The sequence below is a fragment of the Manis javanica genome, chromosome 3, assembly GCF_040802235.1.
Source record: "Manis javanica isolate MJ-LG chromosome 3, MJ_LKY, whole genome shotgun sequence".
Lineage (NCBI taxonomy): Eukaryota > Metazoa > Chordata > Mammalia > Pholidota > Manidae > Manis > Manis javanica.
The window spans coordinates 206,397,984-206,413,145 of record NC_133158.1 but is presented as its reverse complement, the minus strand read 5'-3'; the positions used below and the strand labels follow the sequence as shown (position 1 = coordinate 206,413,145).

At 41.9% G+C, this 15,162-nt stretch overlaps 1 protein-coding gene across 2 annotated transcripts in view; it reads right to left on the bottom strand.

Moving 5' to 3' along the window:
• Window positions 1-6,843: 6,843 nt before the first annotated feature.
• The window catches only part of PIWIL2 (piwi like RNA-mediated gene silencing 2), a 59,576-nt gene continuing 51,257 nt past the window's right edge, over window positions 6,844-15,162 (bottom strand). The window contains exons 20-22 of one of the 2 annotated variants that reach the window (XM_017653847.3): window positions 9,786-10,039; window positions 9,224-9,331; window positions 6,844-8,634 (exon numbers count right to left, since the gene is read on the bottom strand). In XM_017653847.3, coding sequence (XP_017509336.2) covers window positions 8,478-8,634; window positions 9,224-9,331; window positions 9,786-10,039 — 519 coding nt within the window. In that variant the 3' untranslated portion in view covers window positions 6,844-8,477. The remainder of the gene's footprint in view (window positions 8,635-9,223; window positions 9,332-9,785; window positions 10,040-15,162) is intronic. The other variant, XM_073232668.1, reaches the window with a different exon arrangement.

The following is a 15,162-nucleotide window of genomic DNA, read 5'->3' as shown; positions in this document are numbered from 1 at the left end:
TATATACCCTGCGCGTCACGGCGGCCCCGCCCCGCCCCGCCCCCGCCCCGCGCTCCCAGCGGCGGGCGCTCCGGGGGCTGCCACGTGGGGCCCCGCCGGCCGGCAGGTCTGGGCGACGTGCGTGAGCGCCACCAGCCGCCGCTTGGCAGGCCCAGGGCCTGGGGGGCGGCCAGCCGATGCCCTGGCTCACAGCCTGGCCCCGCCGGCTTCATCTTCCAACCCTTCCCCACAGGGCCCTCCTTCCTCTGCAACTCCCCATTAATACCTTTTTCCCTCAAGTGAGACGCTTTCACAACCCGGCCTCCACCCCCTCGGCGTTAGACGGCCACTCACATGATAATGTATGTATTTTAACCCTTCTTACTAACGCAAAATCTGCTCTCCCCTGCCCAACTCAGTTCCGAAATGAAGGGGACGTACCATAGACGATGTTTCTTATGCTTATTTCCAGCAGCCAAAAGAACAAAAATTTCCTCTTCAAGTTCCAAATAAGTTATATAGTGATTTTTCGCACTAGATGTCTCACTAATTCCCCAAATTGATCAGGCCCTCCAAGGAGCCATACTAAACCCAAAGCAGAGAGATGTTAATTCTTGTTGGAATTGAGGAGTGTCCTAGGAGTCTCTTCCGCTGTGGGGTAGTTCTGTTGAGATGGATATCAGGCCTCGGAAATGCAAATTGCTTGAGAAAATAAACCACCTGCTAAACTCCCATTGTTCTGTTCTGCTGGCCATCAGGATTATTTCCTCTACAGCTAAACCAGTTGCCACCTGGGTCTCAAAAGGATAGGCCTTCTGACAGAACTGTGGCCACTTAGTACCCCTGTTCCTGTTCTAGCTCAAGGACTGGTGCCCACCTGGCACTGTCTTAGTTTGCACACGGAAGGGAATCTACATCCCACTCCGCAAGTCCTAAGGAGAGGAGCCCCCATGCTGGCAGTACTCATGACAAGAAGGCAGACAATCCCTGGAGCAAGTGGCAGGAAGAATCCACAGCTCAGTGCAGCTTGTTCCCAAGCACTGGGTGGAGGGGGAAAAAGAAAACACTGAAGCAAAGCCAGAGCAGGCCAGAGAGTTTATGCCACTCCTAAAGTGATTCGCTGGGCCCTGGGTTTTGCTGAAGTTTCAGTCTCCTCACCCTGTAATTACAGTGCTCCCGTTGGAGGAGGGGTGGGGTGACTTTTCAAGTGATTTCAAAGTAATGGTGTCCCTTGCGGAATTTCCCTCACAGTTCCTTCATTTCTGTAATAACCCTTTATATTTGTATTTCTTGGTTAAACTTGTATTTTTCAGACATTAAGTCATCCACTGGGACTCAATCTCATCTCCAGTGGGCTGTCAGAAACAGTCCAGTCTGTACCACTCCTTCCTTGCCTTGAAGTTCTGGAAAAGGAATGAGAAACTCAGAGGTTTAGTAAAAAGCAAGCATGGCTCTAACACACACAGCTCTGGAAACTATGAAGCCCATAAGCACATATTACAAAGGGGTGTTGATCCCTTCTTAAAACTGAGTTCCAAAAGCAATCCCACAGCTCTTCTAGACAAAGTCTCAGTAGTGCTCATGGGAATAAGGCACCTGACAGAGACTGGAAGGGAGGCAGGACAAAACACCCCACCACAGGACCTATCACAGCTTTGCAACCAGAGGAGGGTAGAGCTGCCAAAGTCCACCAAAGCTGATAAGCTATCAGCAACCCATTGGGGAACACAATTAACTATTAACACAGCTTAAAATCAAAAGGTCTTCACTTCACTCTCCACACCCAACCGCACACACGCTTTAGGTATGGCTGACTGCTGCCTCGTCACTGAGCAGTACTCAGCCTTTTCAGCCTAGTGCCACATTTGGGGCCCCAATTCCACCTCTCTCTCTCACTACCTAATTACGCCTTTTTTAACTCTTACTGTTAGGCAGGAAAATAGGTATGAGCGGGGTGGAAAGAGAATAAGGCAACTAAGCCCACTAGAAGGGACTCAAAGAGTTAACCAGTTAGAAATAAAACGCTGGAAGGCCAGGAGCAACTTGGCTTAGAAGTTTGAATACTCCCCAAAGAAAAGTATCTCAGCATAGCCTATGTTTTCATCGTGTCAATTAGAATATACCATTGTAAGATTTACTTTAGCTTGCTCAAAGGCCCAGCTTATTTAGGTAGAATTCTGTCTTAAAGCTAAGATTGCATTTTAATCAAAAGGACAGTGGCTCAGCCCACCTTGGAGGCAGGGCAGAGTCTTGATTGATATGTTTCCAGACGGAAGCTGATATCCTGGAAAGAAATCAAAGCAGCATATTCCTTGTGTTAAGTTAAAAAAAAGAAACTTAATGTCTTTTCAAAAATGAACATTCTGGGACAATGTGGCCGGTCCGCACCTGGCCCTTTGTAGCTTTCCTGAAAATCCTCAACCGCCTATAAAACCCCAGACCTTAAGCCTTTCAGTGCGCTCCTGTCTCTGAGGTCGCCCGCACTTTCTAAGTGCATAGCCTTAAAATTTTATCTCAACCTTTTAGCACACCTCTTCTACGAGGTAGCTCACACTCCCCTTTCTCCAAGTGTGCACTTGCTCTCTTTAAATGAAGCTTAAACCTTTCGGGGCGTTCATCTCTCTGATGTTGCCTGTACTTTTTCTCTTTAAATAACACTTTTACTCTGCTTCACTGTCTCTGCCCTTCAATTCTTTGTTGCCGCTGGGAATATACAATGCTCCCCCAACATTACTACCCCATTTCTCCTTGTCAGAATTCTAACTCTTCAAAGCCACCTCGCTTCAGTAAGTTTCCTGATTCTTCTCATGGATGTTTGAACCTTTCAAACCTTTTTTAACAGTACCCACATTAAAAAATATTTCACACTGCAACTCCAGTATAAATAATATGGCAAACAAAAATTTAACTCATTGTAAGAGTTCCTTAGTACATGCAATGTACTCATATTTTATATTTCAATTTTTTAAAAATAATAAACCTGCTAAATTGATTTCATGACCCCTTATTGGGTCATGACCCACAGAATTAAAACATTTAAGTGGTTTGTGATTCTTGCATTTTCTCCATTAAAATTATTTCACTTCTGTCTTTTAACTTCATTAGACCTTAGTCTGTCTTGGTTATCCAAGATTTTTGTATGTACTCTCATCTCCTAAGACATCTTGCATGTAACAGATTCTTGGTTAAGTATTTGTTGGATGAATAAATAGGCCAGCTCACTAAAAATTGTTGGCAATGTCTAAGGGAGCTAAGCCCAAAAATCTGACATTTTTGCCATTGTTATTTCCCTTCTGACAAGATACCACAGCACCTGCCAAAAGCTATGCAGATTTCTAGCAGCATGAGTGGGACAGCCTTGGAAAAGGAGCTAGAGAAATGAGACCCAGCCCTGTGTGTCTAGGGTGGGATGCAGACTCAGGCAATCCAAGCCCTTCTGAGGTTTGTGTTGATCAGGCAGGCAACCTGGTTAGCAGGGGTGGGGTGGGGCACAAAGATCTTGTTCTATTCCACAGCTCTCAGGCCAGCTTGAGACAGACCGAAGAGAAGAAACCAATGGCCATGTTTCTACGATACTCCGAAAGAGAAAAATGAGCTTTCTGTTTTGTCATGGCTTAATGAACGTTAAGAGGATCAGAGGAAATAATGTGAAGGTTCTAGTTTACCCAGAGTCCCTATCAGAGGACTAGCATTCCACACTGTCAGCCAAAGAGAAGACCTCTAGAAGCCTCTATCATTTGTTATCATCTGATGGTTTCAGTAGACAAAAAGACTATTGGTAAACATAACACTCGGCTCAGTATCAAGTTATCTGTAGGAATTTTCCATTTCATAAAAGATCTCTAATTTGTAGGCATATAATTGTTCATAGTATTCTCTTATAACCCTTTTTATTTCTGTAAGGTCAATATGCCCCTCTTTTATTCCTGATTTTAGTAATTTAGTCATTTTTTTTCTTGGCCAATGTGGGTTTGTCCATTTTGTTAATCTTTTCAAAGAACCAAACCCTTGGTTTTGTTGATTTTCATTAATTTCTCTATGTCATTAATTTCTGCTCTGAACTGTATTAGAAAATACCATTTTTGTCTTTGCCTTTGAATGAATGGTTTAATTGGGAACAGAATTCCAAAGTGACATTGCATTTTTAAGTTATTCCTTTTGTCTTAATTATCTGTGGTGACTGATGACAAGTCTTCAGCTAATTTGACCTTTCTTTGTAAGCAATCTCTTTCACCTCTGGTTGTTTTTAAGAATCTGTCTTTGGTATTTTTGTAGCTTCACTACAGTACATATAGCGGTGTATGTACTTTTATTATCAAAGAGTTTTCTTCAGTTACATGATTCATATTTGTCTCTAATTCTGGAAAATTCTATTTTCCATATTGTATCACTCATTCTATCTTAATCTGCAGGAACTCCTATTAGACAAATTTCAGAGCTTCTCATTCTCCCTTCTCTCTTTTCCCATGTGTACCTATCTGTGTTGCAATCCAATTGACTTCTCATTTGGTTCTGCAGGGCTCAGGATTCTCCCAGTCTGGACTAGTCTTCATAGTAACTTTTCAGCTTGTTGTCCTTCCATACGCTAGTAATAGAAATCCAGTCTACACATACCTGGTAGTGGACCAGGTTTGGGGATTTCTTGTGAATGCATTTTCATCCTTAAGTTTCCTTGCTACTGTCCACCAATGGGTGCAAGGAGTCTCTACTCCCCTTCCAGGCTCCAGCTCTCTCCATCCAGGAGACTTCACTTGCAACCCTGCATCTCACAGGGTCTGAGGCTGCATGTTCTGTCCTCACCAGTAGTGAAAAACCTTGGTCCACAGGCCCCTGGATTTTGTCCACAACCCTGGAAGCTGTGTTGGCATCAACTGTTACCACACTGGATTCTTATACCTAGAGATATTCCTTCCCCCTTCCCAATCCCCTCCTCACTCATTCCATTTCCCCCAAATTCAGCTCCTTAACAAAAAAATTTTTTTCTTCCTATTCTGGCCAACATTTGTCAGTATGGTCAACTCAGTGTGCCATGTTGCTAAAAGTCTCCCTTGTTTACTCATTTAAAAAAATTAATTTATTTTTTAGAACAGTTTTAGATTAGGTTCAAAGCAAAACTGAGTGGAGGTAGAGATTTCCCATATACACACAGCCTGCCCCACTATCAACATTCCCAACAAGAATGGTTCATGTGTTACAACTGATGAACGTACATTAACACATCAAATCACTCAAAGTCCATAGTTTACATTAGGGCTCATGCATAGTGTTTCACATTCTGTGGGTTTGGACAAATGTGTAACATGTTACAATGTATAATATATAATATACATGCATAATGACCATTACAATACGAAATCATTTCCTTACTCTAAAAATCCTCTGTGCTCTGCCTATTCATTTCTTCCAACCCCTGATCTTTTTACTGTCTTCATTGCTTTTGCTTTTTCCAGAATGTCACATAGTTGGAATCACACAGTATGTAGTCTTTTCAGATTGGTGTCTTTCACTTAGTAATACACATTTAAGGCTCCTTCATGTCTTTCTGTGGCTTGACAGCTTTTTAATTGCTGAATATATATTCCATTGTGTGGGTGGACCAGTTTTATCTCTTCACCTACTGAAGGACATCTTGGTTGCTTCCAAGTTTTTACAATTATGGGGCAGACCTACTATAAACATGTGTTCAGGTTTTTTTGTGGAGATAAGTTTTTCAGTTCATTTGGGCAAATACCAGGGAGCATGATTGCAAGATCGTATGGTAGGACTATGTTCAGTTTTGTAAGAAACTGCCAGACTGTCTTCCAAAGTGGCTGTGCCATTTGCATTCCCACCCGCAACAAATGAGTTCCTGTGGCTCCATATCCTCATCAGCATTTGGTATTGTCATTGTTCTGCATTTTGGCCATTCTCATAAGTATATAATTGTATCTCATTTTAATTTGTAATTTTTTAATTACATGTGATGTTGAGCATCTTTTCTTATGCTTATTTGCAATCTGTATATGTTCTTTGGTGAGATGTCTGTTCAGATCTTACTGTCCAATTTTTAATCAGATTGTTTTCTTACTGTTGAGTTTTAAGAGTCCTTTGGGTATTTCAGATACTAGTCCTTCATCAGATAAATCATTACCAAATATTTTCTCCCTGTCTGTGGCTTGTTTTCTCATTCTCTTGATTTTCCTTAGTTTTGTAAAGAAACTAAGTCCAAAGAGGAAAGGTTACTAAGAAATTGAGATAAAGCTCGGTAATATAACCAATAGGAGAAAGTAGGGTCTTTTCCGGTAATTCCAAATCACTGAGAAATTTCAGGCACAAATTTTACATTTATAAAACTTCTTCTTTTCACACACCATCTAATAAAATGATGAACAAGTAAAAAGGGCCTTGTAACACTCTACAGAAGTTAAGTTCTTTTTAGAATGAGCTCAAGAAACACTGCATCATTTAAGAATGGAGTTTCTTAATATAAATAGAAAGGAATGTAGTGGTGAAGCAGGAAGCCAAGGTGCCTCACAAAGGTATATTTAAGGGTTATAGGCACTATGGAGTATATGCAAAGAGAGCACAAGCATTAGAAAAAGAGGGGAAAGGTCACCCGTGAGAGCTGGAAATTAATGAGAAAAGAGATTTAAAGAACAAAATGCACATACACACACACAAGCCTCATTTGTCCCAGAAGTAAGACTGTTAGTGTCTTTTCCAAGAAATCTTACTGTCCGGACACAGTGAAATTACCTGGCTACTAATATTAGAGATGCACCTCACATGCTGAATAATAAATAAATAATTCTAACATGCTGTAGCTTTATGAGGAAAATAAATATATCAATTTATCAATCACAATAATTCAAACACAACTACACATTTATAGAAATTTGTTTGTATTTATTTTCTACCCCATGACCCAATCATTTCACATGCAGTCTGAGAAACAAGACAAGAAAACCAGGAATAAAAAGTAATTTTTTGTATTTGACTTTTCTGATTATATAAGAGAAAATGAGTATTAGGAAATTCAAAGAGAAATTCTTTTCAGAAGAGAGTAAGAAAACTGATCTTTAAGCCACAGATCAGTGATCCAAACTGTTTGATTCAGTAGATTCCAGGTTGCAGCCTTACCCTTCCTCCCAGAGGTGCCCTGGAGTTCCAACTTGCGGCCCCTTAGCCTCTGCTGATGCTGCAGCAAACCAAAAACGTAATGGTTTTCTTCTAAGGAGTTTTAAGCTACAGTTTCTCTTCTCACACAATCATATAAAATGGGCATTTCTGATTGTCCCCTCCTTGCCATCACATAAAAAATAAATATACATTTGAAAAGATTAAACAAAACTGGCATTTAAAACCCAGGTAAAACAAGGTAAGACTGAATTAACCCTGATGGGACTAAAAGATTTTAAAATGGAGAAAAAAATCAACACAAAAAACAGCATTTTCCCAAAACACTAAAACCCATGGGCACAGTGACAACTTTCTAGACTGAAATGTCTGGACTTTGGCAGGACCGTCACGTGTTCCAAAGCAGACTTCAGGAAATCTTAACCTAGATTCAGAAAAATTCCTAACAAAATGAGCCAGCAGCCAGGAATAGGTTATTGAGCAAGGGAAATGACTGATTCAATTTATAAGTATCTATCAACACCTATGAGAAAGGTGAAGAAAAACACTCTCCATCATGAACCTTCCTAGCTGCTGAATGTCATGTACTCTTGATTCTTAATTTAAAAACTGAAACTTACTAAATATCAGTAACAAAAGAGCAAAGGGGTGTGTGTTGAGGGGGAAATAGGAAGAAATCAGCATGGTATACTGTAAGGCAACTGAAACATAGAGGACAAACTTTACTGGGCCTCTCTCAGGAAGCCAAGGACTGTAAGGGCCCCTTTCAGAGGTTCAAAGCCAGCTCAGGTCACAGGTGTCACACACTCCATCCCTGGAGAAGATCAGGTCAGCAAGGGCCTGAGTGCCACCAGCTGGGTTTGATGCATGCCTTTCACACTGCCAACAAAAGCAGTATCTTAAAAACCTTTGCCTCATGGGCCTTTTACCTTTCCCAGTTGCCCAGATAAAGTTAACTGTCCACTTGCAGAAACTTGCCATGACTTTATTCATTATCACCTCTGGAGCCAAAAGTGGGAAATGCTTACTTAGTAAGCAAGGCTTAAGGGTGTAATTGCTGCCCCTGCAGGTTTCTACAGCTCACACTGACTTTAGCAGCTCTTAAGTTTCCTGGTATTCACCCTCGCCATCAGCAGAGCAGCAGTGTTGCCATTGCTCTACAAAGGCAACAGCTAGCTGAAGCTTAGAATGGAAAAATGTCTCAGTGATACCAGGTTTAAAAGTGAAAAAAAAAAAAAAAAAAGAAAGAAAAGGCTATCTTATCCTACTGGGTTGGCGAAAGGAAAACACCAACACAAAACCCCCTTGGGTCTCATCCTGCACAAGTCACAGTAGAGTTCGGGAGTCGAATTCCTCTAAGCAGCAATATCCTAGATGTCCAGTCACAGGAAGAACAGGTTCTCGCACAGCTGGATGGCTGGTTCATGATGCAGTATCTGTCCGGACAGGAAAGCTAGCTTGTGGGCATACTTGCAAGGAGCTGGAACTCTGATGGTACCAGGCCAATTCCAGTACATGTGGCACAGTTTGAAAGTCAACCTGTGGACCAAAAAGAAAACATGACCCTCATCCTTCTCTGCCTTCCACTGGGACATGGTTATACACTTGTGGACATATGCCACACATACTTTCCCAGAGGCCGGACGAATACATGATGAGTCTTTTTGGAATCATGATGTTTAAGTGGAATTGTTTGTATTTCCACTCTTGGTAAGTCAAGAAGACATGGGTAAATTGTCTCACTTGTGGAGCCCCCGTCTTTGTATCGAAACAAGGAGAACATACTTTACCCTCAAGAATAGACTGCAGCAGGGTGAGCAGTCCAGCAAGTATTTATATAATCTGAGCTCAAGGGCATTTGGTCTCAAACGTGGCTGTATGTCATAATCATCCAGACCAGCTTTAAATTCAAATGCCTCAGAATGCTTTGGGGTGAGGCCTGGGCATCAGTATTTTAAAAACTCTTCAAGTAATTTTAATGTACCAGAACTACCAAACACTCCTCAAAAAACACTCCTCATCACTGTGAAAGACATGAAGCAACTCCAGGGATGGACAGTGACCCCACCTTAGCTGCCTGTACAGAACTGCTTAGTGAGAATTACTTGTAAGTTACTGGTCAGCTCACCTCTGCATATGATCAGGGCTCAGGTTTGCAGTGTTGAGAACACACACGTAATGGGTAGGAATGCCACAACCCTGCCATACATGATGGGCAAGAAGGTAGAAGTCCACCCTAGGGAGGAAAAAGGCCAAAGTAATCATATAGTCGAATCTGGCCACACAAAACTGGAAAAGATTTTGGCGATCATTCTAGCTCCTTCACCCAAGACTCAGAGAGATCAAATGTCTAGGTCAAGGACATACAGGGACAAAACCATGATTACAACTCGGGTCTGCTGACTCCAAAGGCTATTTAAGAATAGTAGTAGAAACTACCATATCTGTGTACAGGTTTAGCATGCCCAGTTTCAGGAAAAGAATGCATGGCCAACATTTTATACTTAAGAGGTAAAAGCTTTATTGATTGTTAATAGTTTTTTAAAACTTTATTTTATAACAGTGAAATTTCTGAGCATCCTAATCCACGTCTCCAGGCACCACCACCCCCACCCAACGATTCCAATACCCGGGGAATAGATAACTTCTCTATTCTATTCTTGCTGAACCACCATGTTTTGCCCACTTACCACTCACAGCTTGTTATTGTATGATCTACCACAGTTCCAGGGGAGGGAGTCACAAAGTGCTCAGTAGCAGCCAGGTACAGATTGGCGCTGATTTTCTTCTGAACAACAAATACCACCATCTTGGGGTGATAATTCTCAAAAACTTCAAAACACTTCTGTAGCTGAGGGATCTCATAGTTGGCAACTGTCTTTAGTTGGCCATCAGACACTCCATCTCGATACACCACAATCTTCTCTGGGAGACAGTGGTTCACCTGAAATGACACCCTACTGAGGTGAGTGTGGGGCCCTGAGGCAAATGACCACAGACAGTGAGAAGCTCACTTAGAGCACAACCTGGAATCACAGCAATAGATCCCTTTGACAGCTGGGCCCAAAGCCACCATATAGGAAGGACAGAGGAAAAAGCCTCTGGTCACTTCAAGACCTCCTCAAGTTAGTGAAACACAGCACTAAAACAGGCCAAAGATGTTATAAAATATGAAAACAAAATAAACAAGCTATGAATCACATACATAATGGCTTATACTGTGAACCAAGTTAAAAGGAACGGTAGGGAAATTATAGGTTGAATCAACCTTCCTCATACTTGGATTTAACACTAATTGCTGTCCAGACAAAGAACAAGGTGAACTGTTAGTCCACCTTTTCTGGTGGAGCATTTAGTTTCCTCCTGCCTTCAAGAGAGGAGTCTGGTGGTGCCATAATTGAGGTTTCTATCAACCTCACTACTATTGACAGGTGGGGCTGGATGACTGTTATGAGGAGCTGACTCTATAGGATGCTGACCAGAATTCTTGGACTCTACCCACAAGACGCAAGTAGCAACCTCCCCCAGCAATAGTCACAAATGTCTCTAGACACTCCCCTCCAGAAGGAGAAACTGCCCCCAGCTGAGTACCACTGCACTAACCAAAGGACACAGAGATGATTCAAGCCAGCCAACAGAGCTCCTCCCTCTCTCTCAATCTCCAGCAGAGCATGAAAAACATGTTGCACTTAGTCCTCTGTGGTGGTGCCTTGTCAGGTCTCTGCTTCTGGAACTCCAACTACACTGGTTCCTGTCCATTTTCCAGCTTGATGCTCAATCTTCTCAAAATTCCTCTGAGACTCTCCATGATCTTACCAATAAATTCCAATTTTGCTCATGTCAGCACATTTCTGTGATTTCCCAAGAACCCCTAACTGATAGACTGAACCACAAGTTACCACGTAGGTAGCACAGGGTCCTACATATGGAAGAAACACTCCTTTCATTGAGGAAACAGGAAGTACACTGGATCTGGGGTCAGGAGGCCTGGGCAAGAGGTTGATCTTGGCTATGATCTTGAAGACTCAGTTTCCTCAGTTAAAAAATGGCAATAAATGGGTGAAGCCAACATGGCGGCGTGAGTAGGACAGTGGGAATCTCCTCCCAAAAACATATATATATTTTTGAAAATACAACAAATACAACTAATCCTAAAAGAGAGACCAGAAGACACAGGACAACAGCCAGACTACATCCACACCTGCAAGAGCCCAGCGCCTGGTGAAAGGGGTAAGATATAAGCCGCAGCCCGGTGGGACTCGAGGCCCCCCATCCCAGCTCCCAGCGGGAGGAGAGGAGTTGGAGCAGGGAGGGAGAGGGAGCCCAGGACTGCTAAACACCCAGCCATCCACACCAGAGTGCAGATACAGTGCATGCGTGGGGTCCTGGATACTAGGGAAACAGGGCAGCAGGACCAGTGAGCGGGTCCCGAAGCTGATGCCCCTGTGACAAAGAAAAGCGAGTGCTTTTTGAAAGTCTTAAAGGGACAGGGACGCAACAGCTGGACGGAAACAACACAGGTCACAGTCCAGCAGCTGGAAATTACAGGGAAAACCGGGCACACTAACCCCCTGGGCAACAGCTCTGAGACCCCTCACAGAGGTAAACAGCCAAACAGCCCCCCGTCCATTACCCCTCTGGGCGCTGCAAAAGCAGAGAAGCAGCCTAAGGCTGGCCACGCGCTCAGAAAGGGCACTTCCTACATACCGGCTGGGCAAGACACAAAGACCCAGTCTACACGCAATCACCCAACACAAGCCACTAGGGGTCGCAGTTGTCCCAGTAAAGAAAGGCCAGTAGCAAGTGGAACGTTTGCCCCCCACCCCCCAGCTGACAATCAATAGTACCCACCTACATGAAAAGGCAAAAACATATGATCCAGACAAGACTAACCCAGACAGCTTTGGCATCTGCTACATCTTCCCCTGAGAAGGAACCTGGGGAGATAGATTTAACCAGTCTTCCTGAAAAAGAATTCAAAAAAAAAGTCATAACCATCCTGATGGACTTGCAGAGAAATATGCAAGAACTAAGGAAGGAGAATACAGAAATAAAACAAGTTCTGGAAGGACTTCAAAACAGAATGGATGAGATGCAAGAGACCATTAATGGACTAGAAAACAGACAACAGGAACGCAGAGAAGCTGATGCAGAGAGAGATAAAAGGATCTCCAGGAATGAAAGAATTCTAAGAGAGCTGAGTGACCAATCGAAACGCACAATATCCGCATTATAGGGGTACCAGAAGAAGAAGAGAGAAAAAGGGATAGAAAGTGTCTTTGAAGAAATAACTGCTGAAAACTTCCCCAAACTAGGGGAGGAAATGGCCTCTCAGACCAGAGGTACACAGAACTCCCATAACAAGGGATCCAAGGAGGGCAACACCAAGACACATAATAATTAAAATGGCAAAGATCAAAGAGAAGGACAAAGTATTAAAGGCAGCCAGAAAGAAAAAAAAGGTTACCTACAAAGGAAAACCCATCAGGCTATCATCAGACTTCTCAACAGAAACCCTACAGGCCAGAAGAGAATGGCATGATATATTTAATGCAATGAAACAGAAGGGCCTCGAACCAAGAAAACTGTATCCAGCACGATTATCATTTAAATATGAAGGAGGGATTAAACAACTCCCAGACAAGCAAAAGTTGAGGGAATTTGCCTCCTACAAACCACCTCTACAGGGCATCTTGCAGGGACTGCTCTAAATGGGAGCACTCCTAAAAAGAGCACAGAACAAAACACCCATCATATGAAGAAGGGAGGAGGAAGAATAAGAAGGGATAGAAATAAAGAATCATCAGACCGTGTTTATAATAGCTCAACAAGCGAGTTAAGTTAGACAGTAAGATAGTAAAGAAGCCAACCCTGAACCTTTGGTAACCACAAACTTAAAGCCTGCAATGGAAATAAGTACATATCTCTCAAAAGACACAGAGTAATAGAATGGATAAAAAAGCAAGATCCAGCCATATGCTGCTTACAAGAGACTCACCTCAAACCCAAAGACATGCACAGACTTAAAGTCAAGGGATGGAAAAAGATATTTCATGCAAACAACAGAGAGAAAAAAGCAGGTGTTGCAATTCTAGTATCAGACTAAACAGACTTCAAAATAAAGTAACAAAAGATAAAGAAGGACATTACATAATGATAAAGGGCTCAGTCCAACAAGAGGATATAACCATTATAAATATATATGCACCCAATACAGGAGCACCAGCATATCTGAAACAAATACTAACAGAACTAAAGGAGGAAACAGAATGCAATGCATTCACTCTGGGAGACTTCAACACACCACTCACTCCAAAGAACAGATCCACCAGACAGAAAATAAGTAAGGAAACAGAGGCACTGAACAACACACTAGAACAGATGGACCTAATAGACATCTACAGAACTCTACATCCAAAAGCAACAGGATACACATTCTTCTCAAGTGCACATGGAACATTCTCCAGAATAGACCACATACTAAGCCACAAAGAGCCTCAGTAAATTCCAAAAGATTGAAATCCTACCAACCAACTTTTCAGACCACAAAGGCATAAAACTAGAAATAAACTGTACAAAGAAACCAAAAAGACTCACAAACACATGGAGGCTTAACAACACGCTCCTAAATAATCAATGGATCAATGACCAAATCAAAATGGAGATCCAGCTATATATGGAAACAAACGACAACAACAACACAAAGCCCCAACTACTGTGGGATACAGCAAAAGCAGTCTTAAGAGGAAAGTATATAGCAATCCAGGCATATTTAAAGAAGGAAGAACAATCCCAAATGAATGGTCTAATGTCACAATTATCGAAATTGGAAAAAGAACAAATGAAGCCTAAGGTCAGCAGACGGAGGGACATAATAAAGATCAGAGAAGAAATAAATAAAATTGAGAAGAATAAAACAATAGCAAAAATCAATGAAACCAAGAGCTGGTTCTTCGAGAAAATAAACAAAATAGATAAGCCTCTAGCCAGACTTATTCAGAGGAAAAGAGAGTCAACACAAATCAACAGAATCAGAAACGAGAAAGGAAAAATCACAACAGACCCCACATAAATACAAAGAATTATTAGAGAGTACTATGAAAACCTATATGCTAACAAGCTGGGAAACCTAGGAGAAATGGACAACTTCCTAGAATATAACCTTCCAAGACTGACCCAGAAAGAAACAGAAAATCTAAACAGACCAATTACCAGCAACGAAATTAAAGCGGTAATCAAAAAACTACCAAAGAACAAAACCCCCGGGCCAGATGGATTCACCTCGGAATTTTATCAGGCATACGGAGAAGACATAATACCCATTCTCCTTAAAGTTTTCCAAAAAATAGAAGAGGAGGGAATACTCCCAAACTCATTCTATGAAGCCAACATCACCCTAATACCAAAACCAGGCAAAGACCCCACCAAAAAAGAAAACTACAGACTAACATCCCTGATGAACGTAGATGCAAAAATACTCAACAACAAAATATTACAAACCGAATTCAAAAATATATCAAAAGGATCGTACACCATGACCAAATGGTACTCATCCCAGGGATGCAAGGATGGTACAACATTCGAAAATCCATCAACATCATCCACCACATAAACAAAAAGAAAGATAAAAACCACATGATCACCTCCATAGATGCTGAAAAAGCATTTGACACAATTCAACATCCATTCATGATAAAAACTCTCAGCAAAATGGGAATAGAGGGCAAGTACCTCAACATAATAAAGCCACTTATAATAAACCCACAGCCAACATTATACTGAACAGCGAGAAGCTGAAAGCTTTTCCTCTGAGATCAGGCACTAGACAGGGATGCCCTCTCCCACTGTTATTTAACATAGTACTGGAGGTCCTAGCCACGGCAATCAGACAAAACAAAGAAATACAAGGAATCCAGATTGGTAAAGAAAAAGTTAAACTGTCACTATTTGCAGATGACATGATATTGTACATAAAAAACCCTAAAGACTCCACCCCAAAACTACTAGAACTAATACCGGAATACAGCAAAGTTGCAGGATACAAAATTAACACACAGAAATCTGTGG